This window comes from Protobothrops mucrosquamatus, unplaced genomic scaffold (assembly GCF_001527695.2).
Source record: "Protobothrops mucrosquamatus isolate PMUCROS unplaced genomic scaffold, P.Mucros_1.0 scaffold8, whole genome shotgun sequence".
Taxonomy (NCBI): Eukaryota; Metazoa; Chordata; class Lepidosauria; order Squamata; family Viperidae; genus Protobothrops; species Protobothrops mucrosquamatus.
This window is the reverse complement of record NW_015386395.1, coordinates 3665181-3692925: the sequence shown is the minus strand read 5'-3', so window position 1 is coordinate 3692925 and position 27745 is coordinate 3665181. Positions and strand designations below refer to the sequence as shown.

The following is a 27745-nucleotide window of genomic DNA, read 5'->3' as shown; positions in this document are numbered from 1 at the left end:
TCCAGAACCTGTCCTTTTATTCAAGATCTCTTGGTTCCCCACTGCTAATGACAAAACACTCAGAGAAATGAGTCATGTTCAATGAAAAATGGACAATCCAGTGTATCTCCTACTCAGTCCAGGAAAGCAGAAAATCTGTCAAGCTCTGAATCACAGCCCAACAGAGCTGATGACACAGAAGCATCCTTGCCAGTTCAAAAATAATTTAATGAAGGCTTAGAGTTCCAAAATCTATCCTGTATCTGTGGAACACAGGACAGCTACTGTAGTTTCCCTTTTCCTCATTCTTTGGTGTGTCTACAAAATTCCCTGAAGCCAAGTAAATAATGTTTCCGTGGGTGGGTCTCGAAGTCTTCAGGGTGTTTGCAGCTAAATGCCTCACCAATGTTACAACCAACAAGAGAACCGGTTTTCCCTAGTCAGTGTCCAAAAATTCATCAAGCTTACTATATCCAGGCGTACATTCCTTCCAAAGTTTTCCTCCTTCCATCAGTTATAAGGAACAGGTGCCTTGTTACAGACTTATATTTTCCCATAATGCCACAGGAATATTTCTAGTATGATGGGGATTTCTACCAGTCCTCTTTGTCCAACAGGACCTTTTTACAAAATTCCAGGGCCATAAAAGCTGCTTTGAGATTAAATTAGGCTGACATGTCTTCCGCAAGGAGACATGGTGAGAACGTCTCCACTCCCTCAGGCTTTTCCTGCCCCAAAGAAAGCTGTGATGTAGGGGGGATATTGTTATGGAGCCTTGCTAGAAAGTGACCTTTGGCTTTCTGGAATGTGGTTCTCAGCCTAAAAGCTTCAACTTCCATTATATTATAGAGCCACTGCCGCAGGTCTTGAGTGGTTAAACATTGTAAGGCTCCAGTCTTTTTGTCCCTAATGAACCGAGGAAGGTCCGCTTTAACTGTGTGGCAGTAAAAGTCACAAACTGCAGGATCTGAGCTCCTCAGATGGTGGAGATGAGAGATTTGAGAGAGGACTGATTGGTGGAAGAAAGGTTCTCATAGCTGTGGCATAGGCACGAGCAATCGGAGGAGGTCTCGTCGTCTCCTCCGGCAACTCCACCCCCATTGTGCAGGGGACGGTGATGGGGGGCCCCACGAGTCGTGCAGATCACCACACGAGTATGTCGGTAGGCTACAGTCCAGGCCTCACCCCCAAGACACTGGCAGCGGTTCCGTGGCCCTTTGAAGGAGAATGGGACTAAAGAATTCCCCGTCTTCTTTTGTACAAAAAGGCAGGTCCTGGAAAAGAGGGAGAAATAGGTGACATGGCCAGCTAACTCTGATAGCAAGACATCAGCAGTAGCCATGCAATCATGCCCAACCCCCCTCACTGTACTTGACAAGAGCACAATCGTGCTCTGGGAACATCTGTTTTCATCACCTTCCCAGGTGATTGGTGATACAAGTAGATTTGTTTAACAACTATCTTGTTTAGCAGCCATTCACGGTTGCAATGGTGAAGAAGAAAATAACTTTGGCACCAGTCTTTGCATTTTTTACCTTTGCAGGTCTTAAAAGCCAAGAAGAGCTCAAGTAAGATTATAAGCACAGTCGTAATTTCAGAGATCACTTCACTTAACAACTGAATTGTGGGTTCCAATTGTGGTAGCTAAATAAGGACTACCTGTGTCTTTCTAAATTGCCTTTAGCTATTTTTTTCCCTATAAACCAAAATGATTCTACCATGCCTTCAAAATGTGTAAAATTGATAGTTTTGGGTCATCCATTATCTTGGAGATAAGGTCAATTGATATGTTGCTGATGTGATTGGAGAGTTTGGAGAGATGATGGTATGCCTCCTCCCTTCTGATCATTTGTCATCCTTTATCTCATCCTTTAATGCTTAGTCTTCCTCATTAATGCTTAATTCCTTGAACTAAATGAGTTTGGCTATAACTTAGGCCTGGGGAGAGGAGATATCACTTGTTGGGTCATCTCTAGGATAGGTGGGTCTTCTTTTATTCACCAGGAGCCAAAGAGGTGCTTGTGGTGACAGTGAGAACAATTAATCAGTGGAACAACTTGCTTCCAGAGGTTATGGGTACTACAACATTGGAGGTTTTTAAGAAGAGATTGGACAACCATTTCTCTGGAATGGTTGAGCAAGGGATTGGACTAGAAGACCTCCAAGGTCCCTTTCAACACTGTTATTCTGTTATTCTGTTAAGGGAGATCCAAGCTAGAATTAAGGAGAAATTTCCTGACACTGAGAATAATTAACAAATGGAAGTTGCCTCCAGAAGTTGTGGGTGCTCGAACACTGGAGGCTTTTAAGAAGAGATTGGATAACCATTTGATTGAAATGGTATAGGGTCTCCTGCTTGAGCATTACTTCCTGGAGCCCTATCTGTGGCTGATCTTGAAAATGGAGGAGAGCCACCTTCCAGTATTTTCTAGGAAAAAAGAAGGTGGGGATATGTTTATCCCTCCCTGTTTTAGCTGTATTTTGAAACTTGCCTTTATTTTAGCAGGTAGAAGTCTTGCTTTTCTTCATGCAGAGAAGAAGGAAGGAGGCTGAATTGGGCTGCTGGTGCTTATTTGCTAGTTTCCCTGCATTTGTCAATTTTAATCATTCTCTTCTCTTCTGGAAATTGCTCAACAATTAGTCTGTCAGATCTTTTCTCTATGGGACATCGCTACCTGCGGTTCCGTCCCTGAGACTATTTTTGTCCTGATGTCTTTCACTCACTCATTCATTTATTTGTTCATTTATTTTACATTATTTTAATTTGGGAGTGGAGTAGAAGTACCAGCCTACAGAAGACAAGCCAAATTTTACACACAGCTTCTATAGTGCAGGGCCAAAAGAGGCAAGATGGCCTCGCAGTAGCACTTAGAAATAGCACTTAGACTTATATGCCACTTCATAGTGCTTTGTAGCTCTCTCTAAGCGGTTTACAGAGTCAGCCTATTGCCCCCAATAATCTGGGTCCTCATTTTATCAACCTCGGAAGGATGGAAGGATGAGTCAACCTTGAGCCAGTCAGGATCGAACTCCTGGCTGTGAGGTGAATTAGCCTGCAATACTGCATTCTAACCCCTGTGCCACCAAAGCTCCTCACAATCAAAGCTTCCCCACTTTCATACATTCATCAATGCCACATATGTGTACAAAGGGATGGAGTTCGATTGCATGGCTGCACCCACCATCTTTTGCTAGATGATTTCCCAGTCCCCTGGTCACATATTCAAATGGAGTATTTGAATAGTATTTGTGAATGAGGCAATTGCCTGTAGCAATTGCCTCTTTCACAAATCAAAACAAGGCCATTCAGCAGTGGCTTTGGACAGAGGCAACCCAGATAGTACGGTAGCAAAAATAGTTGAGGGAATGGCCCTCGGGGGACAGTAAATGTTGGCCAACATTTACTGCCCCCTCAGGGCCATTCCCTTAATTACTTTTCCCCTCTGTGGTGACTCAGGGAAAAAACAGGTAGGCAGCACTTTAATCCAGCAATGGGGAAAGGTCCTGGAACTATATTGGTTGCCCATCATTAGAGGCATAGCATTCAAACTTTAACATAGGCCTCCTCATAGTACTTGGACTACCACTTCCATCAGGCCAATATATACCAGGATGAGGAGGATAATGGACCCAATTCATATGAAGCTAAATTAAATCAGTGAAGCCAATTATTTCCACATTCCTGCTGTAGTTGATAAAGCATTCTAAACTGAGGGTTCCAAATTCCGTCAATCAAGTATATCATGCAGTTACAGGTAGTCCTTGACTTATAACCATTTGTTTAGTGACCATTCGAAGTTATATTGGCACTGGAAAAAAAGTGATTTGACCGTTTTTCACACTTATTATGACCGTTGCAGCATCCCCATGGTCATGTGATCAGAATTTGTGCACTTGGCAACTAGTATGCATTTACAGATGCATTATCTAGGATGGGGGGTCACGTGATCACCACTGTAACCTTCCCAGCCAGCTTCTGATAAGCAAAGTCAATGGGTAAGGGGAGCAGATTTGCTTAATGACTGTAGGATTCACTTACCAACTGGCAAAAAGAGTTCGTAAAATGGGGCAAAACTCACTTAAAACTGCCTGGCTTAGCAACAGAAATTTTGGCTCAGTTGTGGTTGTAACTTGAGGACTACCTCGTATTTAGTCCTTTACTCCTTAGCAAGGCTTTTATTGCATTTTGTTTGTTTTAGGTAGGCACAATCAGAGGTGAGAAAATATTTGAAGACTACAAAAAAAAAGCAACAGTGTCTACATGCCTAAAATTCCATGAATGAGGCAAAATGGTTGTGCCACTAAAACGCTTGTTCTGGAAATATTACATTTAGGCTTATTATTACTATAGTGACAGTATCAGTCAGATTCCACAGTAAATTTCATGAATATATTGCACAAATACATTTCCCAGGGTGACTAATGGGGCAAAATCCAGTGTATTTGCTGACTTTTGGTATCTACACATTATTATTTTAGTGCAGTGTAGTGCTTAATCTTTCTTTTAAAATTGCAATATGGAATATGCGGCCCTTCAAATGTTGCTGAGTGACACCTATAAGCACTGGCCATGCTATCTGAGTATTAGGAATTGTAGTTCAGCAGTACCTGGGAGGGTCACTGATGCACTACCCCTTTCTTTCATCTGTATGAAACAACTTTCTTGATGGACAGTGGCATCATGTAACGCCGCTGCTGCGCGAGCTGCACTGGCTGCCGGTGGCCTTCCGGGTGCGCTTCAAGGTGTTGACTATCATCTTTAAAGCGCTCCATGGCATCGGACCTGGTTACCTTCGGGACCGCCTGCTGCCTCAGATTACCTCCCACCGGCCGATACGCTCCCACAGAGAGGGTCTCCTCAGGGTGCCGTCAGCCAGACNTGGCCTAAGTATTACTTTTAATTAGTTTTCTATTGGTTTTAAAGGATACTAATTGGCCTATTGCAATATTTTATTTTAATTGATTTTAAAATGTGGTATGTTTTTTGTATTTGTTTACTTGTTTTTAACGGGCTGTAAGCCGCCCTGAGTCCGCAAGGAGAAGGGCGGGGTAGAAATCTAATAAAATCAAAATCAAAAATCAAATCAAATCTATACGCAAACTTTGGATGCCTAAATTTTCCTATACACTTGATCACCCATTTCTGATCACAAAAATGGACCTTCACGATCCCTGAAGGTGCCCCTGTTGCTAACAGTTATTTTGTATTGTTCTCTCTCTTTCTTCTCTATGAATGACTTAATTGACTAGTCTTTACAAGTAGTCCTCCACTTATTCCTTTAATGATCATTCAGAGTTACAACGGTGCTGACTTATGACTGGTCCTCACACTTACAATTGTCACAGTCTCTCCACGGTGACATGATCAAAATCTAAGGGCTTGCAACAGGCATATATTTACAAAGGCTGCAGCATCCCGGTGTCATTTGCAACCTTCCCAAGGAGCTTCAGATAAGCAAAGTCAATAAAGGAAGTCATATTTGCTTAACGACCTTGTGATTCACTTAACAACCGCAGCAAAAAGGTCATAAAATCAGGCACGACTCATTTAACAACCATCTCACTTAATGATGAAAGTTCTGATTGTAGTTGTGGTCGTAAGTCGAGGACTACCTATATTGCTTGTCTGTGCTTGATGACAACTTTTGTTTCATGGGGCTCAGGAAGTTTGCCTGTACCCATACAGCCTCCACACCCCTTCTTTTCAATCTCTGGGCCTTAACTTATTTCCTCCCCAAATCCATTCTCTTTCACCCTGCAAAACAGGAAGGGAAGCCACCACCCCTTGCTCCCAGCAGGGATCCTTTCCATTCCTCCAAGAAACTGGAACAAGAAATTACACAACATCTCCCAGTCAGCTTGAACCTACCTCTTGCGCAAATGGTATGAGACAATGATGATGGCTAAGATGAAGGTCCCTGTGGCCGTATACATCACCCAAGCTGTGTCACAAAAGAACAGAAGAAATCAATGGGTGTTCAACAAATGTTGAACCATTAATCAAACAGCCTGCTAAACACCACAGCCTTCTTCAACCTGGTGCCCTCCAAATGTGTTGGAATTCAAGTGCCCTAATTGCCTGCCACTAAAAAAAAATTAAGAAGCGATCCCACAAGTCCAAACCAGGTTCACTTTGGCCTAACTGGGACGTCTTTAAAGCCCCCGTCAGCCTATCTGTAATTGCAAAGCCTCTGCCACTAGGTGGTGCCATATTTAATATACTGAATAATACCAACCTCTTCCAGATGGGGTGGGGTAATGCAGAGCAGCAAAGCAACCTGATTACTCTGGAGGAGACAGAAGGCTAGAAGATGGCAACTAATTATATAAAGTTCCAGACAGCCTGATGAGCAAGATGTCAATGTTCTTAAGAACATGGCACAAACCTCAGAAGTGGAGATACTCGCCATGAACATAGAGGTGACCCCAGTGGTTGGATTCAAATATGTGAACAACCGGTTCTGTCTGGATGCTGCTTCTGGAAGTTTATTCTGGGCCTGGGCAACAAAAAATTAGCTAGTGTTTCTGCTGAACTGGTGCAAAGGGCTGAATCCCACCACTGGGTGACCTTGTATACTTCTGTGTATGGTATGTATAATACACACACACACACACAAACACACACAAACAGGTTTGCATGAACAGAAGCCAACAAGAAACGTAGCCAAAGGAAGGCCCTTTCTATTGACAGCATGCATTCCATTCTTCTTTGACTGCATCATGGAAGTTTATGCCAAGCTGAGAAATTTTGGCTTCGGCTTGGAGTGCTCTTCTTAGTCCCTCTGGTTTAACAGACAGATAGGAAACTGGCAGAGCAACACTTAGTAAAACTGAAGTCAGGTAAGGCAGAGGCTGAACAGAAGCCAAAAAAAGAGTTTTCCAAACCATTTTTCCATTCCCATAAGGGCAGCAGAAAAAAGATGTGACAAATAAGCATATATCTACAATATTGCTAGTTTTGTATTCTGTGTGCATCACCGTGCCCTGGTTTTTTGCACAGAGTTCTGATTTATCTTGCTTTTGTTATTTTTCCTAGGCATTAGAGTCGAAGTCTTGTGCTAGATAAGGGGTTGTCTGCTAGGATCTTGGATGTGTTCATTCACCCAATTTGGAGTACAAAGAGACTGACATTATATACATAATATGTATATAAAGTATATATACGGTATGTATATAAAATACAAAGAGAGCCAGTTTGGTCCAGTGGTTAAAGCACAAAGCTAGGAAGCGGGAAATCGTGATTTTCACTTTAGCCAGGAAAGCCAGCTGGGTAACTTTGGGCCTGTCACTCTCTCTCAGCCCAACCTACCTAACAAGGTTGTTGTTGTGGGGGGGGGGGAAATGAGGAAGGTGTGTTGAATATGTTTGCCTGAGCTATATGTAAAAATAATAAAGGCAGAATAGAAATAAAATAAAACAAAAGAAAAATCAGAATAAAAGGAAGCGATAACTTCTACTCCAATCTTTCTGAATCTTGGCAACTTGAAGATGTGTAGAATTCAGCTCCCAGAATTGGGGCTGGGGAGTTCTGGGAGTTGAAGTCCACACATTTTCAGGTTGCCAAGGATGAGAAACTAACTGTTGTGGTGGTCCATTGCAAGACTGTGATGCCCCAGTTTCATTCTTCCGTCTCAGAATTATGAGAGTTGCTGTGCTAACACATCTGGAGAGGAAAAGCTGAGCTGCACATCAATCTGTTTCTTCTCCATAATACTATTAACCTGTTTACAATGACTATATCCCTTTTTTTGTTTATTTTGCATCTCATTTTACAGAGCACTAGATATTTAAATACACAATTACATATTTTCTTTTAAATATTTCTTTACAGGCAGTCCTTGACTTATGACCATAAGGAAGCTACCCATCATGGTCATAAGTCGTGACGGTTATAGGATCTATCACAAAACTGACCCGATTTTATGACCTTTTTTTTTTCTGTAGTCACTGAGCAAGCACCGGGGTCATTTAGTGACCCAATAGTTCACCATGGGTGCAGTTTGGCCAAAAATCAAAGGTAAATGCTGGGGTTTGGCAAAACTATTGTAAATCGCAGTTGTACAATCACAGGACACTGCAAACACCATAAATGCAACCCGGTTGCTGAGCACACAAAGTCGGGTCACATGACCATGGGGGGAGCAATTGACAGAAGTTTGAATCTGGGTCATAAGTAGCCCCCCCTCTGGTATCTATTGTAACTTCAAACAGTTGCTAAGCAACTGGTCGTTAAGTTGAGGATTACCTAAGTGAACTCATTTCGATAAATACACATTGCAAATGTGTGGTGATGAGGGAATGGATAGCCTGGCTTCAATTCATAATCGGCAGAAGGAGGAATAGTTTGTATAGAAATGTGAAAAGATCCCATTCCTCAAATGTTCCTCTTATCCATTTGAAAAATATGTTTTAGATGTTTTTGGAATATATTTTAGTGCACCCCAGTGTGTTTCTGTTTCTTTGTTTAAGCCAGGAACTATTTATGGGAAAGAGAAATTCTGCAAAGAATAAATGGAGGGGGGGGGCTGCTGGATCTGCTTTCCATCCATCTCCATTCCAAATTATTACTCTTGAAAATGGTTATACCCAAAATGGTTGCTGGAATTAGGTACGTCTGGTTTAATGAAGAACTAGGGATGACATGATAGCAGTGTTCCAATATCTCAGGGGCTGCCACAAAGAAGAGAGGGTCAAGCTATTCTCCAAAGCACCTGAGGGCAGGACAAGAAGCAATGGATGGAAACTAATCAAGGAGAGAAGCAACCTAGAACTAAGGAGAAACTTCCTGACAGTTAGAACAATTAATCAGTGGAACGACTTGCCTCCAAAAGTTGTGAATGCTCCGACATTAGAAGTTTTTAAAAAGAGACTTGACAGCCGTTTGTCTGAAATGGTGTAGGGTTTCCTGCCTGAGCAGGGGGTTGGACTCGATGACCTCCAAGGTCCCTTCCAACTCTGATATTATGTTATTCAAACATCATCCCTGTGGGGGAAAATGCTGAAAGACTGCTTAGAACAGTATTTCTCAATCTCAGCAACTTGTAGATGTATAGACTTCAACTCCCAGAATTCTCCAGCCAGTGCTGTTGTCTGGGGAATTCTAGACATTGAAGTCTCAAGTTGCTGAGATTGAGAAATACTGACTTAGAAGATGGATAGGATGTATTAATCAGTATTCAGTAAACGAGGGGTTAATATGTATACATGTGCTGGGGGTTTTTCCCGTTCTTTTTTATGCACTTTTTAAATATCTTTATTGTATTGTGTTTTTTTGTCCTTTTTTGGATTTTTTTTTGAATTTTGTATTTTATCTTGCTTTTAAATAAAAATAAAATTATGACAGGAAGAAGATGGATAGACAACATTTTTAGCTCTGGATGACCCTTAGATTTCTTTCTGCTCCTGAAGGATAGGGGAGGTATATATATAAACCACGCCTATATACTATTACCAAAGATGGGATTGAAACCCCTTTTCCAAGTCTGGAAGGATTTAAAAATGCAAAAAAGTGGATTAAACCTTCGTATGCCTCATCTATTATGCATATGAGTTGACTCATCCTAGATTCAGAAGAAAGAAATAGATAGGAAAAAGAATTAAGTACATTTCATCTTGCAAATGTATTCTCTAACTTCGAATTGCACTCTTTGAAATATTGTAAATTTAATGGCACCCTGGTTTTCTTGGCAGACATAACTAGAATGGCTCCAAGGGTTCCTTGTCCAGTGCAAAACTACAGTGTCAAAGAATCTATTTTGCCTAAAGCCAGTCAAGCTATATACACAAGGGTCTTCAAACTTGGCCCTTTTATCACTTGTGGACTTCAACTCCCAGAATTCCTCAGCCAGCGTGCCTGGCTGAGGAATTCTGGGAGTTGAAGTCCACAACTCAAAAAAGGGCCAGGTTTGAAAACCCCTGCTATAATATATAACAGCTTCATAGTATAATATCCCCCCCCCCGCAGTTTAATCCTTTACCTCCTACCCCAATGGCAGAGTCATTGGCACTGTAGGTCCAGGTTGAATTCAGCCAATCGGAAGAGGTAGGGGTCAGACGGGATCCATCACCTGGAAGGGTCCGCAAGTTGACCGAGGAAGCTTTCAGTCCTGGAAGGAAATCAGAATCATGAAGGATTTTACAGTGGATTTTCAGCTTAACTTCTCATCAAAATCTCAGGCTTTCCTGATATGTTAAACAGTAACACCAGTCTCACCAGTTTTGCTACATTGATTTGACATGAACATACACTGATTCTGAATGTAATCATGGCCTAGTGAGAACAATAATTTATTAATGAAATTTAGCCTGTCGTTACCATGGATTATTGCATTGTCTGTTTGTCTGTCTATGTGCATGTGTGTGTAGCCATGATGAGAGCTGTAGTAAGGGCAAGTTGCACAGATGCAATAAATGCAACAAATACAGCTCATTAGCATCTCCTTTGAACCCTTAGAGTCTTCCCCATAGAGAGACCCATTTTTCAATTAGTGGAAGTTGTGGACCGCTGCTTTAGAGAAAGGTTGGATAAAATACAAGAATTTAAATCAGCCAACCAAGCAAAAACTTCACTGCAAAAGGAGCCAGATCAAGGTGCCTTTAAAATTTTGAGAAGCTCAACAGCAAAATGTCCATCTGACCTTCTTTTCTTCTCAATGCAAAATATATCAATTTAGTTTCTAGTCCCCTTTGAAATTAGTGACTCTATAAATATGAATATGTACAGTTACATCTTAACATTACCAGAATAAAAATACTGTTCCAATCAATCATTTCAAAGACCGAACCATACTTTGTGAAAGCCTGAGACAATTGTGCCTCCCAGCCTTGCAAAATCAGCTCTGGCCATCTCTGTTAAAAAGAACCCTGGTGTCACAGACAGATTACTGATCTGGGACTACAGAAAGATTCAAAGGGATGTCAATAGAAACTGGCCGACAATTAACCCTTTGGGGATATTACAAAAAAATTAATTAAATGTAAAAAGAAATGTAATTAAAAATGTAATTTAAAAAAATTGGAACATTACAAAAAAGATGTTGAGACTTTAGAAAAAGTGCAGAAAATAGCATCTAGGATGATTAAAGGCCGGGAGACTAAAACACATGAACAGTTGTAGGAACTGGGTAGGGCTAGTTTAAAGAAAAGAAGGATAGGGTGACATGATAGCAGTATTCCAGTGTTTGAGAGGCTGCCACGAAGAAGAATGGGTCAACTTATTTTCTAAAGCACCAGAAAGCAAGACAAGAAACAATGGATGGAAACTAATCAAGGAGAGAAGCAACCTGGAATTAAGGAGAAACTTCCTAACAATTAACCAGCGGAACAGCTTGCCTTTGAGAACAATTAACCAGCGGAACAGCTTGCCTTTGGAAGTTGTGGGTGCTTTATCATGGAGGCTTTTAAGAAGAGATTGGACAGGCACCTGTCTAAAATGGTATAGGGTCTCCTTTTTGAGCAGTGGGTTGGATAGAAGACCTCCAAGGTCCCTTCCAGAGCTATTCTGATTGATTGATTGATTGATTGATTGATATGGGAAGAAGCATTTTTTCATATTCAAGAAGTTTGGCCAGATAGCAATGTTTGGGTAATAGATTTCTGGAGTTTCTCAAGGAATCCTGAAAGATGTTCCAAGACGGAACCATCTGTACTCCTAACACATGTGGATCTAGGATCTACTAATTAGAGCTCAGAGTGCAAGGGCAAGATGTCACCAGTACATGTGTTTATCCACTGCCTTGCAGGTCAAAGGCATCTGTGGTTACATTGCCCAAAAAGTTGACTTCATTCATCTTGCTAAGATGGTCTCCCCTGTACCCCTCTGAAAGCAGGGCCACTTGGGAGAAAGAAGGGGAGGGGAAAAGAGAAAGCACTCCTATGGAACATCATCATATAACTTTCCTCTAGCATTTTAGTCAGGTGGCAGCATCATCCAGGAAGCCAAAGTTCAGTGCCTACCTCGATACAAGATGGCAAAGCCTTGGGCTTGCAGGAACTGGTCTGATTGGAAGAAAAGGGAAAGACAGTCCGTGGGGAACAGCAGAGGTGCGCCCGGCCTTCGGCGCCCATCAAACTGGGCCAGTAAGAGATTGCTGTGTCCATCCCGGACCTCCAGGCGGTCGTTTGGATCACGCACATCAAAGATCCGGAAGCTGAGCTCTATAGAATCACAGCCTGCAGGGTAAAGGATCCAGCTGCAGTTGCTGTTGGCCTCATAGTCATCTGGGAACTGCGGAGAGTAGATCACTCCAGACAGATCACTGAAGTTCCCCTGACAGGCCCCCATGGAGACTGGAATGGGAAGAGAAAAATCAGAACAGAATTGCAATCAATATTAAAGGAAAAGCCTCTGATGAACTGAGCTCATCTTCAGGTTATGAAATTTAGATATTTTTAAATTTAAAAAATGATAAAATACTGAAATACAAAGAACTACAACATCAACATAAAAGGATGCTTAATGGCTATTCAGTCACAAAAACTCTGTTGTTTAATGATGAAAATAAACAAAATGTAACTGAACAGAAAATAAAAAGAGTTAATTTAAAAAGATCCAAATGCATGTAATATCCATTTCATATTAGTATGAGATTATTTCAGTCCTCAAGTTTTATCATTAAATGTAGACCGTATAGAGACATATTGCTTCAATTTCTTATTTTTGGAATAAAAAGATTTCAAAAATAGATAACAGATATTCCTTAATATCGGGAAAGTACGCTTTATTCAAATTATATAAGATCATCCTCTTTACCAAAGTTTAGGTTTAGGGTATAGCCAAACCTCTTCGTAAAAGACCAAATTCCCTGTTTTAGGAATACAATATCTCACTTACATTCCATTTCTTTCAAAGATGATGTTAAAAAATATTTATAATGCCAGTACAAAAAATCTAATGTCCAACCTTTTTTAAACGTTACTTGAGAAGTCCAGTAGATATAAAATATAATACATTCTATTGAATTTCTTAAGTTCTTCAAAATAATAATAAGTATGTTTACGATTTTTTTTAAAAAGGTGCACCCTTTGATTTTTCCAAAATTGGATATTTCAATTCTTCATTCCACAGTACATATATGTAATTAAAGCTAGTCTTCCTTTTATTTTTTAAATCCCATATAAAATTGAATTGTTTGGTTCACTTTAAGTGCTGCATCTCTTAAGCATCTCAAGACTCCAGATACTTCTAAGCCTGCTAAAAGCGTCTGGATTGTGCTGTTTTGTCAGTACATGTTTCAATGATATATACCGCCAAACAGATGTTATGGGTAAATCATATGCAGAATACAATCTCTCAGAATATTTAAAACAACTACTAAAATTCAACTGACTTAAGGAGTTTATCCTTTGTTTGGCCCAGACGTTCAAAAAGAAGATCCTATTCTTTATTTTCAAATTTGGATAATTCAGCATTAGTTTTTTATGTGATTCTGCATCAAACCATAAACACTTTCTGACCTTCCAAATATGTTTAGAGAGAAATCCACATAATGATTTAACATAATTTGTGATTTCAGACAATATCTCTTAAACTAATTAATATTAAAGGATTTTGATCAACCAAAAATGTCTAATTAGATTAGAACCAGGAAGACCCAAAGTTGATTCTACCATCATCTATAAAAACTCACAGATGACTCTCTTTCAGACAATCTTTGGTTACTGCTATGGAGGTACAGTGGAATCTTCTTCTGGAGCTTGAGTTTCTGGAGAAAAAGTGAACTAGTCTCTTGGCCCTTTCTGCTTTGTCTACTGGAGAGCACAGAACTTTACTCAGCAAATTTTTCTTTTTTGATTGAAGAAATAGTTTTTTTTATAGTAAATAGAGGTTTGTTTGTACACAGTTAATCCTCACTTACCAACAGTAATTGGAATTCGAAACTGTTGTTAAGTGACACAGTTGTATAGTGCAACATCATATGACCACACTGACTTATGACAGCAGCTCTGGCAGTCCCAGTTGCTGTCATTAGATGAACTGGGCAGTCCCAGTTTCTGCTGTTTGATGAATCTTGCAAAGGTTACAATGCCCTGTGGTCACATAATCACCATTTGAGACCTCCTGCTGGCTTCCCCATTGACTTTGCTTGTCGGAAGTCAACTGTGAAGGTCACAAATAGCAATCATGTGACTGAAGTGCTGTGACATTGTAATTGCGAACTAGTCCTTCTCATTCGGCACCATCATAATTCTGAATGGTTGAACGAATGGTTTTTAAACAAGGACTACCTATTATCCTAACTTGACTTCTTGTCAGTAAACTTTTATTGTTTATCTTTTGTGAAATTGGTCTATTGAGGGTGAAGGTTCGTTCTCTGAGCTTGTGGGTGGCGAGGACAGGATATGCGTATCCTAGGAGAGAAGACTTGAGATCTCCAGCCTTCCATATTACTGCTACACCTATCTTGATAGCCAGTTGAGTTCTCATAAAAATGGAGAAAGGGGTTCCTCCCATTTTTAAATTTAACCCACCTCCCGCTAGTATATAACCAATATTCTTACCCTGACATATCCTACTTATTATTATTAGATTTATACCCAATTTCACTCACACAATTCCAGGAAAAGGTGTTCACAACAAACGCTATGTGCACATCCACATATGCTACAAATTCAGTGTAGACCTTTGAACCTGGATTGCTGCATAACCTTAATGATTATAGAGGGCTGGTGAAAGCTGAATGCCTAAGCAACTTGCCTAAGGCTGAGCAGTAAGCGCTTGGCTGAACTTAGATCTGAATCAAGCTTGTCAACAGCTACAGTACTACATCCCACATCATAATGCTAAAGGCAATTAATAGGGAGTACTAAGCGTTGCATCCAACTACCACGGAGTTGTTATAACCTGGCCAAAGTTAAGATCCACCTACATGAACAGTTGGATCTTTTCCTATGCAAGCAATATTCTTACATCTTGCAGCTGGCTGAGATTTAACAATTATGCTTCATAAGCTCATCCATTTCTGTGTGAAACCTCTGAGATAAGAGGGAGGTGGAACCCAGGACTGCAGCTGTTTTGAAGAATCATATGCATAAAACAGTACTCTGCATAGTTAAGTAGCTCACTTTGATGGGATGTACATGTGCTTCATTAAACTATCTCAATTTTACAGAACTTCCACAGAGCACCGATTCTACTTCCCAATCCCACCCTCCCACCCCCATTAAATTTGGAAACACACCTGAGATTGTTGGCCTTCCCTGGAACTCTGAGGACAGGCAGGAATATCATAAGCCAATCCCTCAAGTTAACAAAAAAATGAGCACAAAAAATACCATTTATTCTTGACCTGTGCTCTGAGCTACAGCAGTTCCGGGAGCCACAAACTCTCCTTTGCCTCTGACCCAAACTGAAAGGGGGGGGGAATCCAAATTCTAAACCTACCTCCATGTTTTCCATACATACTGTGTGCTTTTGTTGTTGGGCATTGTGTAAAAACATCCCTAAATTACTGGTATTAGGGGAAGCTTCTTTTATATCCTTTTTTCCCTCTGCATATATAAATTCTCAAAGTCAGCATAATATTGTAGGGTGATGCCTGCCCTTCTGTGGAAACTTCTTAAAGAAGGTGGAAAAATGTTGTGGGGCAGTTCTGAGGTATGGTGAAACTTGCTAGGAGAATTAAGATTGGGTTCGCTGATAAGGTTGTGAAATCCATTAGATCGAGGTTTCTCAACCAGGAGGACACATACCAATGGTGGCATGCAGAAGCAGTCAACGTGGGATGCAATTCTCCTCCCCAAGTTGAGAAACAGTCTTACAAGAAAAAGGGGAGGATACTGAAAAAAAAAAGGAAAAACATCCAGGCTCTAGTTAAGTGTGATGTTAACAGTCCTGAAAATTCAGGACTAGATCAGCCTCCCAAAGGTTTAGGCTAGGCTGCAGGGGTAGGCAATCTTGGCTCTTTTATGACTCATGGACTTCAACTCCCAGAATTCCTGAGCCAGCCATGCTGAGGAGAAAGGGAGAGGTTTCCAAGCTGAGCCATGCTGGCTCAGGAATTCTGGGAGTTGAAGTCCATGAGTCATAAAAGAGCCAAGGTTGCCTACCCCTGGGCTAGGGAAAAAAGATCAAACACAGACAGTCCTTGACTTATATTACAATGGAGCCTTGAATTTCCATCAGAAAATAGGTAGGCCTTACATCTTGATACCATCATCCTGCTTCTGTCAATCTGCCCCTCTTGCCGCTCCTTCCAGATGCTGCCTCAAACCAGGTTCTCTGATAGCTGGGATTTAATACACAAAGGATGCTAATTTGAGGGTGGCTATCCTAGAGCCAGTTTGGTATGGTGGTCAAGGCATCAGGATAGAAACTGGGAGACCATGAGTTTTAATCCCACCTTAAGCACAAATCCAACTAGGAAGAAGGCAATGGCAAATCACTTCTGAAAACTTTTTTGCCAAGAAAACTATAGGGACTTGTCCAGACAGTCTCTGAGAATCAAACGCGGTTGAATGGAAGAAAAAAAAAATCCTAGCAAATGCCAGGTGGAGAGGCAAGTTTCCATGTACAGAAAAACAGTCCAGCCAAACCTCCATAGAGCTCCAGCACTAAAAATCAGTTGTGGGAACACATTGCCATGATTCCAATTGCTGGACTGGCATGACTGCTATATGCCTGAAGGGTTCCCATGTTGGTGCTCAGTGAATTTGGGAGGCGGAAAAGATGTTCAGTGGATTCTAGGTTAGGAAGACACTTAGGTACTGGGTGTATAGAGCAGTGTTTCTCAACCTTGGCAACTTTTAGATGTGGTGGACTACAACTCCCAGAATTCCTCAGCCAGCATGCTCAGTCAGAGCTACCTAGAACTAACAAATGTTCGTAAGGACCAAGATTCCCAGGTGCACAAAAGCTAAAGCTCTTGACAACTGGAGCCATTCTCTCCCAGGCAGTTGACTTGTTGAATTCAGAGGCTGGCAGAACAAGATAAAACATGGCTAAATATCCACAGCCATTGCAAAGAAGGCACAACTAGATTGTCTGACTGTGGAGAAGCTAGACAAGGGTATGTTCTACTCACTCTCATCCTTTGGGGCCTCTTTTTAATCCCCCATGTAGTCACAGGTATATCTGTGTGAAAATCAGAATGCTGTCAGAGATTATGAGATGGTCAGAGATGATGACGCTAAAGAAAATCTACTCTTCTTTAGGATGTCACCTCAGAATTGGCCATTCATTTCTCCTCAGTCTAGTTGCATGGGTGACAACTGTCCAGGGGGAGTTAATTTAATTTAATTTAATTCTAATCAAATCTGATTGTGAAATAGCTGGATCATTTTAAGCTACCTTTCCTATTTATATAGTAAACAACTCCTGAGTCCCCAATGACCAGCCAAAGGGATTGACCAAATAATATGTGATTCTCCCTCCCCCAATATTTATGCCAATATATGCCAGCTCTTGAGACAGACCTTCAAATATGGTACAGGTAGTCCTTGAATTACAACCATTCATTTAGCAACCGTTCAAAGTTACAATGGCACTGAAAAAAGTGACTTATGACCAGTCCTTGCATATGCAACATCCAGCATCTCTACAGTCATGTGATCAAAATTCAGGTGCTTGGCAACTGGCATGTATTCATGATGGTTGCACTATCCTGAGGTCATGTAATTGCCATTTGTGACATTCTCAGTTGAAATGAAAAGCTAATGGGGGAAGCTGGATTAATTTAAAAACTGCTGTGCTTTGCTTACAACCGTGGCAAAAATGGTCGTAAAATCAAGTATGTCTCACTTAACAACTGCCTTGCTGAGCAATAGAAATCCTGGTCCCAATGGTGGTTTTAAATCAAAGGCTATCTATATTAGTGTTTTCGGCTGCTTAATTTGATGAACCATGCAAAGAAGGCTCCAATTGTCCTGTTATTTATTTTTTAATCAAAACTGTTCCTCCCACCCTTCTGGCTAGTTGGGGTTTTTTTTGGGGGGGGGTCAAAAAATTTGTATATAACACATGATATTTCAAAGCAGTACTACTGATTTTACTTTTAGGATATTTTGGGGTAAAGTGGAATCAATTTCAAATGTCTTAGTCTAGTTAGCATAGTAAAATGACAAAGACACATGAAATTGAATGGACTAGGGTGAGGATATAAAACTGACAGCAGAATAAGGGAAGGACTCTGGAAGTTATAGATAGTAGCACTCCTAATCATACAGCCTCAAGAAGATACAGCTAGAAGAACTTTTTCCTTTCCTTTTTAAAATAAAACTATTACATTTAAAGGAACAAACAACAATTCAAAAGAGAAAAACAGATTTAAAAGGCCAAGTTGGAGTTTGCAATTACAGAGCTATTAGTCATAAAAAACACACAACCTTTTTTTGCACCTCCCACTTCTCTCATAATTGCTCAGTGTGCATCTCATGCACATATTCTAAACAAAGCAAACACTGCCTTGTTGTGTTTGTCATGTGCCTTCTAAGCTGCAACTGAATTATGGAAAACTGTCAGTGCACTGCCTTACATGTGAAAGGAGCTCCTCTATAGATCCCAGCTTGTTATGGTTGTTAAAAACTAATTAAAATGGAAATAATACTAAGTTGCGAACAGACTTTGTCAGAGTCAAATTCCGGAAGGAAAAGAGCCCAACTGCATCTTAAATAAACAAGAAGACAAAGCAAAGTTCTTGAAAACTAACTCTAGTTAAAATAAATAACTACACTCCAGATGTTGAGAACATAAAACTAGCAGGATGGGAGTAAATACATCCTTCTCTCCTATACCAAAAAATATGCAAGAGTTCGTTCTTAAAATGGCCTTCCCATTTGTATAATAAGGGTTATGGCACTTGCAAATGAAACTTGCAAATATTTATTACTCTCTATGGCAAAATATGAACTCAAGTACATTCCTGCATCATTAGCACTGGAAGTTTTCTAATCCCAGGTATAAAAGCTATTACGCTGCAGCATCAGTTTCCACTAGAGAAAACACATTTTACGCAGAAGAGTCTGCAGGATTGGAGGCTGTCATCTTAAACAAAGTTGCACCTGCTACAAGGCAAGCTCATCTCCTTTTGCAGGTGTGTGCAAGGTCACACAGGGCACACGAAAGAGTGCTTCATGATAGCGTGACACTGTTTTTGTCAATTTTTTTTCACCCTGCCTACCCCTCTTGCCTCAGATGCCTCTGAATCTATGAATGTCTCTTCTCAGGATTCCATCCCACTCAATTTTGATGGAACTTTATCCTCTTCTCTATAGTCGCTGATTTACCCCTCCAAATGTACGCAGTGTTTTCATGCCAGTGTCCAACTTAAACCTTCTCTTATGCCAGTGTGATGGATTCACCAAGGATTTCACCTTCCGTCCTGTCAGCTGACTGGCACTTCCTCCAACTGACCAATGAAAGAGACCAAGAAAAGGCAGCAAGCTGGCAATCTTCTACCTTCCTTGTTTCCTTTTCACATTTTCCTTTTCACGAGAAGAATTTTTAATAATAATAAAAAAATCCTGTCCAGCCCTTGCATGCTGCAACTATAGAATGGTGGCAAGGGAAGAAGAAAGAAATTCCAGCATTTAGGAAGTGAAACAAGGAGAAATGTTTTCTCTGGAGCATGAAATGAGCCAGCAGTTAATTGGATCACTTTTCAAAGCCTCACAGAGAGTTCACAGTATCATGGGGACACAGGGAGGGGCAATGACAATCTCAGACCTTATACGTCAACATGGCCTCAGTATGTGCATAGAACAGGGTTTCTCAACCTTGGCAGTTTGAAGATTCAGTTCTTCAACTCCCAAATGCTGGCTGGGGAATTCTGGAAGTCTAAATCTGTACATTTTCAAGCTGCTGAGAAATACTGTTATAAACAATATGAAACTTCTGAAAAACCCCTAGTCTAAGGTAGTTCAGTATGAGGGCAGAGTTCCCTCAATCTTTCCCGCTCTGTGGATCGGTGGAGGGGAGGGGATGGTTCCACACAAGGGGCGGGCAAGCACATACACACAACTCCATTTGCACAAGCAGGCAAGCCTGCCTGCTGCTCGAGCAAATGGAGCGCACATGCACACATTCACCTGCTGCTCAAACAATGTGTGTGCGCGCTCACCCGCCACTTCTGCGGCCCAGTTCCAAACGGCTGAAGACCCAGCAGTGGGCCATAGCCCAGCGGTTATGGTCCCCTGACTTAGGGTGACTTGGATTCCAAATCCTTGAATAAGAAGATGACTTGCCTTTGTCTTTCTAAAAGTGTATTGAAGTTATTTCTAAACCCCGTCAACTTCACTGGATGGCCTTCAACGTGTAATATGCAGAGGAAGGAAGTTTCATCTATAGCACAGGTCGGCAACCTGCGGCTCCAGAGCCGCATGTGGCTCTTTGAGCCTTCCCCTGTGGCTCCCAGCCTCCTCTGCCATTTGCAGAGAGAGACAGAGACAGAGAGAGGCACTTCCCTTCTCTCTCTCTCTCTCTCTCTCTCTCTCTGTGTTTGTGTGTGTATTTTTTTGTTTGTGTGTAAAAAAGAGAGTGGACTCACGGTGTTCTCCGATGAGCTAAAAAGCTTATTGGGTGGAGCTCCTCCCTTTGCTGCGTCTCTGCAGGAAGCAGGAAGGGCAGGAGAGAGCTAGTTAGCCCAGCTATGCTGACTCAGGAATTCTGGGAGTTGAAGTCCATGAGTCATAAAAGAGCCGAGGTTGCCTACCCCTGAGCTTGTTGGAGAACAGCCTGAAACCAGCTTGCCAGGTGAGCAGAAGATCGGAGAGAGGGAGAGAGAGAGGGGAAAGAGAGAGAGGGGGGGGGGAGAGAGAGACAGAGAGACCCTTTTGACATCTAAAATGAAGATAACACTGCATATATCCTTTTTTACCTTTATGATATATGTATGTGTGTGTGTGTATAAAAGATAAAAAAGGATACATGCAGTGTTAGCTTCATTTTAGATATCAAAAGGGTTTTGCGGCTCCCAGTGTTTTGTTTTTGGTGGGAAATGGGTCCAAGTGGCTCTTTGAGTGTTTTGGGTTGCCTACCCCTGATCTATAGGCATTTAGTTGTACCAGGTACATCTTTACCAAAGATATGGATCCAGTTCTCACACTTACCATTGTATATGCCGATCCGGCCATCTCCTCCACACAGTTCACTGGACTTGCCAAAGCAGACTTGATCACATTCCACAGCACTCACTTGCTGGCTGTGCCGGATATCTCCTTCATGGCCACAGAAACAGGCATAACCAGCTTCTACTCCAGCAAACTTCCAAAGAGGCAGAAGAAAATAAGAGAAGATTTAAGATGGACCCATCTCTTTAACTGCATTGCTATGGTAAGAAGATGAAACGTGAAATCTTACAAGGAAACAAGGATAGGACAAGCAATAGTCTTGAAGGAAATTCAAGTCTTCCTATGATATACTTGTAGACTGAAAGCCATGCTTGATTTAATCATGGTTTACTGAATAAGCCAAATTGGTTGGGTTCACTCAATATGCTAGACCATAAATCATGGTTTACAGACTATGAAGATTGTATTTGCATGGTAAACCGTTGAGCTAGTCGTCCACTTTAAGGCCAGAAGAAATGGTTTACTTTCTATGGAGCAATTATGCAGAGTAATAACAGCAGATTTATGTTTCCATAAAATAAAAGATATGGAAGATTATAGGAAAAGAGCCAAAATTACCTGCAAGAGCCCCAAAGTCTTGCTATTTCCAAATGAGAAAGCTTAAACAGGTGACATAATCAAGTAACCAGATTGAATAATGCTTTCCCAGATATTAAAAAAATAGACAAATCTTTAAATTCAGTATCTCCAGAACAGAAGCATAACCATGAGGGCAGCCGTCTGAACCAAGTGTGACAAATGGGTAACAACTGTGCATTTGTTGCGCTAATAAAAACTGATAGCCTGGAACGACAAAACAAATGCTGTTTGATGGCTGAGCTCTGTTTCACGGGGTGCCAAGAATTGGGCTGATGGGATGAAAATAGAGAAGGGGGATAACATGTGTCTACTCAGTTGTCAGAGAAGACTAGAAAGGGTGCAAGACCAATCCAAATAAGGGGAAAAAGTAGATCAGTGAAGGCACATGCCCAGAGCGAGTGAAGAAAATCAAGATTCAGGCCTTTCGTGTGAACTAGCTCTGCCTTACTCTGAGGTCATCATTTGATTTGCTGTTTAGATGTTGTACTTTGAATTACAAATGAAGGGTGGAGAGCTGGTCACCTGCAAAGTGCTGATGGTGCTGTGATCAGCAAACAAATCAATTAGGAAAGCTTTTTATGGCATGGAGATATGCACTATTGCACATCAAATCAAGCAGCAACTGCTCAAGGCCCAATAGTTAAGATCAGTTCAGAAAAGTTGGCAAATCAACAGTCCGTATATCAATATTAAACAGATATCTCTTTATTAATAACCATGGATCAGTGGCCAGCAGGACCTCTATAGCTGCCTTAACAGTTTTTCTTGAAATATGAGGTTACCCATTAATAGAAAAAAAAAAAAAATGGTCATAGCCGTTCTTAATGGGATCTGTAGTTTAATGGGACACTAAGAGATCAAATGAAAAAGAGATTGAAATTACAAATGGAGCTTCTCTACCAAATATTTTTATTCAGGGAATGACAGCTTTTTGGTTCCCAGACAGAGAAATAGTCACTAAACTTGGTTGTGTTCCAAATTTCTTTATTCATCAATAATAATAAATCAATACATAAATTCATCAGTTCTGTATTCAGAACCCCCTAATGGTCTCCAATGCCATACTGGCTAAATTTGTTAGCTGTGCCAGAGCACTGCTTTGTATCTCTTTGAACCAGGCTACATCCTTATACAGGGGTCTTCAAACTTGACCCTTTTATGACTTGTGGACTTCAATTCCCAAAATTACTCAGCCAGCATGCCTGGCTGAGGAATTCTGGGAATTGAAGTCCACAAGTCATAAAAGAGCCAAGTTTGAAGACCCCTATCCTTATATATACCAATCTTAAAGGTCTTTAAATCAGTCTTTTCAAGCTTTGCAGACCCAGTCAGATTAGGAAAGACAAATCTAAAAGCATACAGTATTGGAAACAGTGTCAGGATTCTATGTTTAAATTAAAAACAAGCCCAGTGTTGCATCACACAACTCCAGTGTGGCAGGTTAGAAAGAATGAAATCCTTTTCATTGGCGTTTTTTCCCTAGGCTGGAGAGGAGAATAAGTGGGAACTGGGTGGAATCACTCCCTGGCTTTTATTTATTATTTTATATTAATCTAAAAAGCTCCCTTTTTCTCAACCAATGTCATCTAATTGTATCCGGTCTGTTTAAGAACTCAATTCCTGAATTCTTAGTCCAGCCCAGATTTTCTAGCCAGTCTGTTATCTGGGAATTCTGGGAGATGTAGTTCTAACACACCTAGACAAACCCAGGTTGGGATTGCCATTTGAAGCAACCTCTTCAATGGACTGTGAAGGCCTCCTGTACCTTATAGCCTCGTTTGCGGCAGAAACTGAGGCAAACTTGCACTGTGAGCTTGGTGGAGGTGCCACTGCTCCCACTTAGTGTTGGGGGAGTACCAGAATCCAGGAAGCACCCAACATAGCCAGGCACTGAAAGAAACAATGGAGGATGAGGGTAGACATTTTGAATGTTTATACAGGAAGGTATCGCAACACTGCACAACTGTAGGACTTTACAAGTAATCTTCATTTACCAACCACAGTTGGGACTTGCAATTCTGTAGTTCAGCACCACAGTCACTAAGCCAAAAAAAGCCACATGACTGCGCTGGACCTTTGATGTCACTTCTGCTTCCATCATTACACAAATCACCATGGTCAGTAAGTGAAACATCACATGATTGCGACTTGGGGTTTCACTTTCGCATTCTCCATTAATTGTGCTTGTTTTTGAAGCTGATTTTGAAGCTCACAAATGGCAATCACTTAACCACGGGACACTGTACGGCTGAAAATGTAAACATTGGTTGCAAAGCTGTTTTTCATAAATTCAAGCAGTCACTAAACAAGGCAGTCAACAAGTGATGACTACTTGTGATACAAACTGACCGTATGCAGCCAGATGTGGGGAATTCTGGGAGTTGTAATCTACCCATCTTTAAGTTGTCAAGGTTGAGTAAAACTGCCATATTGTTTTGAGTGAAAGGCATCAGAGGCAGTTGTCTCAAAATTGTTGCTCTTCAGGTACAACAGATTTAATACCAACTTTTGCCTTGCACTTTCTCTGAAGTGTTTTCCCCTGTAAGAGCTGTTCATGTTTTTCTGTATTTTTCTGAGGCTTGAAAATTGCATTCCAATACACCTCTTCTTGATGTATTGGGTTTACAGTACATTCCTGTTGAAACTGAGAAGGGTGCTACAGCTGCATTTTGTTTCTTTGACTTCAAAGTTGCCCTGGATGCCCAAACTTCAAAATATGAAAAGGGACAGTAGAAGGAACACCCCTGCCTTTGGAGGACTACCTTTGAAGCAAAGACTAAGACTGGATTTTCACCTAGAACTCTTGGTCTCCCATAATAAAGGCAAATCACAACACTCCATCTATAAGAATTTCATTAAAATGTTCTTCTCCTTTGAAATAAATTTCAAAGCAAGCAAATCTTTCTTCTGAGCTGGTGATTGATCAGAATGGAATCTGCTTGTCAGTTTGAAGGAGAACAGTAGGACCACAGTGTCAGAGAACTATAAGAATGGGACTTCCATAATTTCTACCCATTCTGGCCTTTATAGGACACCAATTTGGGAAAAGCTGGGTTAGAGACTCCAAGCAGAACCAGCAAGCAATTGAGAAAAGGATGTTCAACTTCTGAGAAGGTCCACCAATTATTAACTTTCCTACAGAGTGGACCAAGCTTTGAGGGGTCTTTGGTGCTCTCTGAGATTGCTTTTTTCTTGCAGATGTTTCATTACCCTATTTAGTAACATCATCCATGCTAGTAAGGACTGCTATTTGCTGTCAGTTTATATAAATCTTAAAGGTCTTTAAATCAGGCTTCTCAAGCACTCAAGAACTCCTTACTAGCACGGATGGTGTTACCTAGTCAGGGTAATGAAACGTCTGCAAGGAAACAAGCAAACTCAGAGAGTACCAAGGACCCCTCATTTCAACCCTGAGCTATAAATATTCTCCATCATTGGGACCAATTATTTTTTTTTGCTAAACTCTGGCTGATTCCCCCAATTTTAGTGCAAGGTCCAACACTTACTGTGGCAGGTTGGAATGTCACAATACTTCCAGTAGATCCCTTCTTCGTTCTCTGAGATGTAGCACCAAGGCTGTACATCACCGTCCGGATTTCGGCAGTAATTGTGACTGCCCAGCCCCCACTCGCCATTGGGATACTTGGCCGTGTTGTAGGCATGTTCTCGTGTCTGGTTCCAGTAGAGGCAAGGCTTCCCAGCGGATCCAGGTGCAGTTCTGTTCTGCAATCCCCGATAATCAGCTCCATTCACCATAAAACATTCAGATAATTCTGGGGAGTAATCAGAGGGAAGAGAAATGGTAGGAGGCAGGTTTCTCCATGTTTTCTCCTGCATCTTTTAATTTTCTATATAGGGGTGGTGATGGTTATTATCGTGCATTTCCTCCCCATTCACTGAAGAACAAAGTCACACAAGGCTATTTTGAGACAAATCATCAACTCTTGATGATTGCATGGATGTTCTTCAACTTCTCAGATCCAACTCTTAGCAAAGTCAGCCAAGCAATGCCTTCTCTTCACACCTAAGTCATATTTGATTGCTGCTTTATGATGAAACATAAGTGTTTGGTCACTTCCAACCAAAGGCATATCTCTGATCAACAATCCCCCTTTCCTTTTCTCTCCTGAGAACCACAGCAATTCTCTATCATATGCATTCGATAAACTGAACTGCGATGCGCAAAAACTATAGATATCTGCCTTTGAAGTGGCGTAAGAGTCTGTTTTGATTTTGCCGCAGAAGAGTAACACAGCTATCCCCCGGGAAGCTATTACATACAAACAAAGTTGTCCTCACAACAACCCAGAGAGCTTGGTTAAACTGAGCTATAGTAACCAGCTCAAGGTCATCTAAGGAACTTATGATAGCCTGCCAGGAAAACAATCCACAGTTCTTCATGGATGAAAAACTTGTGGCTCTCCTGGTATTGCTGAAACTCTAACTCCCAGCCATTGGCCATAGCTGCTGGGACTTCTGGGAGTTATAGTTCAGCAACATCTAGAAGGCAACCAGTTCCTGGTGAGACACATATATACACACACAAATATATGTACAGATACAAATTACATAATCAAGAAAACAAAGGGCTTGCAAATTTAAAAAACCTAAGCCTTCTGGTCAGAGATTAGTGGCTTGTCCATACAACAAGGTTCAGTCAGTCAGTTAAAATATAGCAAATTCACATACAAGTTACTAAGCTTGGTTATTTTTAACCTCTGTCAATTTTTGTGAGTTGGTGTGTTGGGTGAATTTAACTTCTTTAGTTAATGAATGATTCAGTGCATCGTGCAAACCAGGAAAATTAATTCAGGTTAAGTTGTGTGAATGCAGCCAATGCCCTTAATTGACTCAGGTTGTCAATGAGTGTTGCAATTATAATCAGGAAATCCCACTGAATGTTTTTTTCTTAGAGAGGGATAACAATGACATTGATAAGACTGACACAATGGGAAAGTAGACCTTGTTTAGCTACTGCTCTCATTTAGTGATTGTTCACAGTTAACAGTTGTGATGAAAAAGTAAGTTTAAGACTGTTCCTCATATTTAGGTCTATAAAGCAAAAGAAAGCTTAAATAAGACCACAAATGCAGTCGTAGTTTCATTTAGTAACTGTTAATGACAGAGTTGCCAGTCCCAATTAGGACTATGCAGTACAGCTGTGACATCCTATATCATCATGACTTCTGGAACTTCATTTCTAGATGAGGAAGAGGTCCCAAATTTTTAAACAATCTTCATAAACACAGGGCGCAACATAGGACAACATCAGGACAAGATTCAGCAGTCCATCTGCATTTAAAAGACAAAGGCCACTCTTTCGAAGACACAAAGTCCACATTTTGGACAGAGAGGACCACTGGTTTGAAAGAGGGGTCAAAGAGGCCATTTATGTCAAAACTGAACAGCCCTCTCTCAACTGAGGGGGGGGGGGATACGACACCATCTATCTCCAATCTACAACACAGTCCTTTCAACAGTTCTAAGAAGGCTCCACATCCATTTGCACTACTCAGGTGACCCTGACAACACAGATAAACGTCCACGTAGCTTCAAGGACTCTCTAAAAGAATGCAAATGCCAGCTGTCTGCAAGGAGTATAAATTCTTCCATTCTCCACCATCCAATCTGAGCTGAAGAAGCTTCTTGAGTGAGAAGCAAAACATCTTCAAAAAAAAATACAAGAAAGTCCAGTTGCCTCATGAAAAAGCATCTTTGGGATAACTATGACCTGGATGACTGAAAACCTCTATAGACGAACAATCTTAAAACTAACCTCTCACTCTTAGAGGATTGCTGATGGGTGAATTCAGCCCTTGATTTCTTATTGGTGAAGAAAACTCCCTCTGTTTCTTCACAGAAAGAGCTTCTGTCAAAACAAGTTATAACTTTGGGGCAGAAAATTTGAAAAAATAGTTGTGCTTCTCTTTTACCCATAATCTAGGGAATTCGCTTTGGTCAGAATTAACTTCCTTCAAACTTCTCGACGTCGACCTCTTCTCTGGAACTCCAGAAGACCCTTCAAGTGTCCTCTGGAGGTCGACGGGGAAGAAAGGAAGGGGAGGGTTAGGACTTTACACCTCGACCTTTTTGTAGTCTCGTTCGCACTGTTCTGTTCGAACCT

At 41.0% G+C, this 27745-nt stretch overlaps 1 protein-coding gene across 1 annotated transcript; it reads right to left on the bottom strand.

Moving 5' to 3' along the window:
- Positions 1-796: 796 nt before the first annotated feature.
- KREMEN2 (kringle containing transmembrane protein 2) lies at positions 797-25458 on the bottom strand. The gene is made up of 7 exons (XM_029283029.1): positions 25128-25458; positions 23387-23511; positions 21022-21175; positions 11935-12267; positions 9957-10085; positions 5849-5921; positions 797-1253 (listed from the first exon to the last, which is right to left on the bottom strand). Exons 1-7 carry the CDS (start codon positions 25456-25458, stop codon positions 956-958), a joined length of 1443 nt encoding a protein of 480 aa, XP_029138862.1. The 3' UTR covers positions 797-955.
- Positions 25459-27745: the final 2287 nt, after the last annotated feature.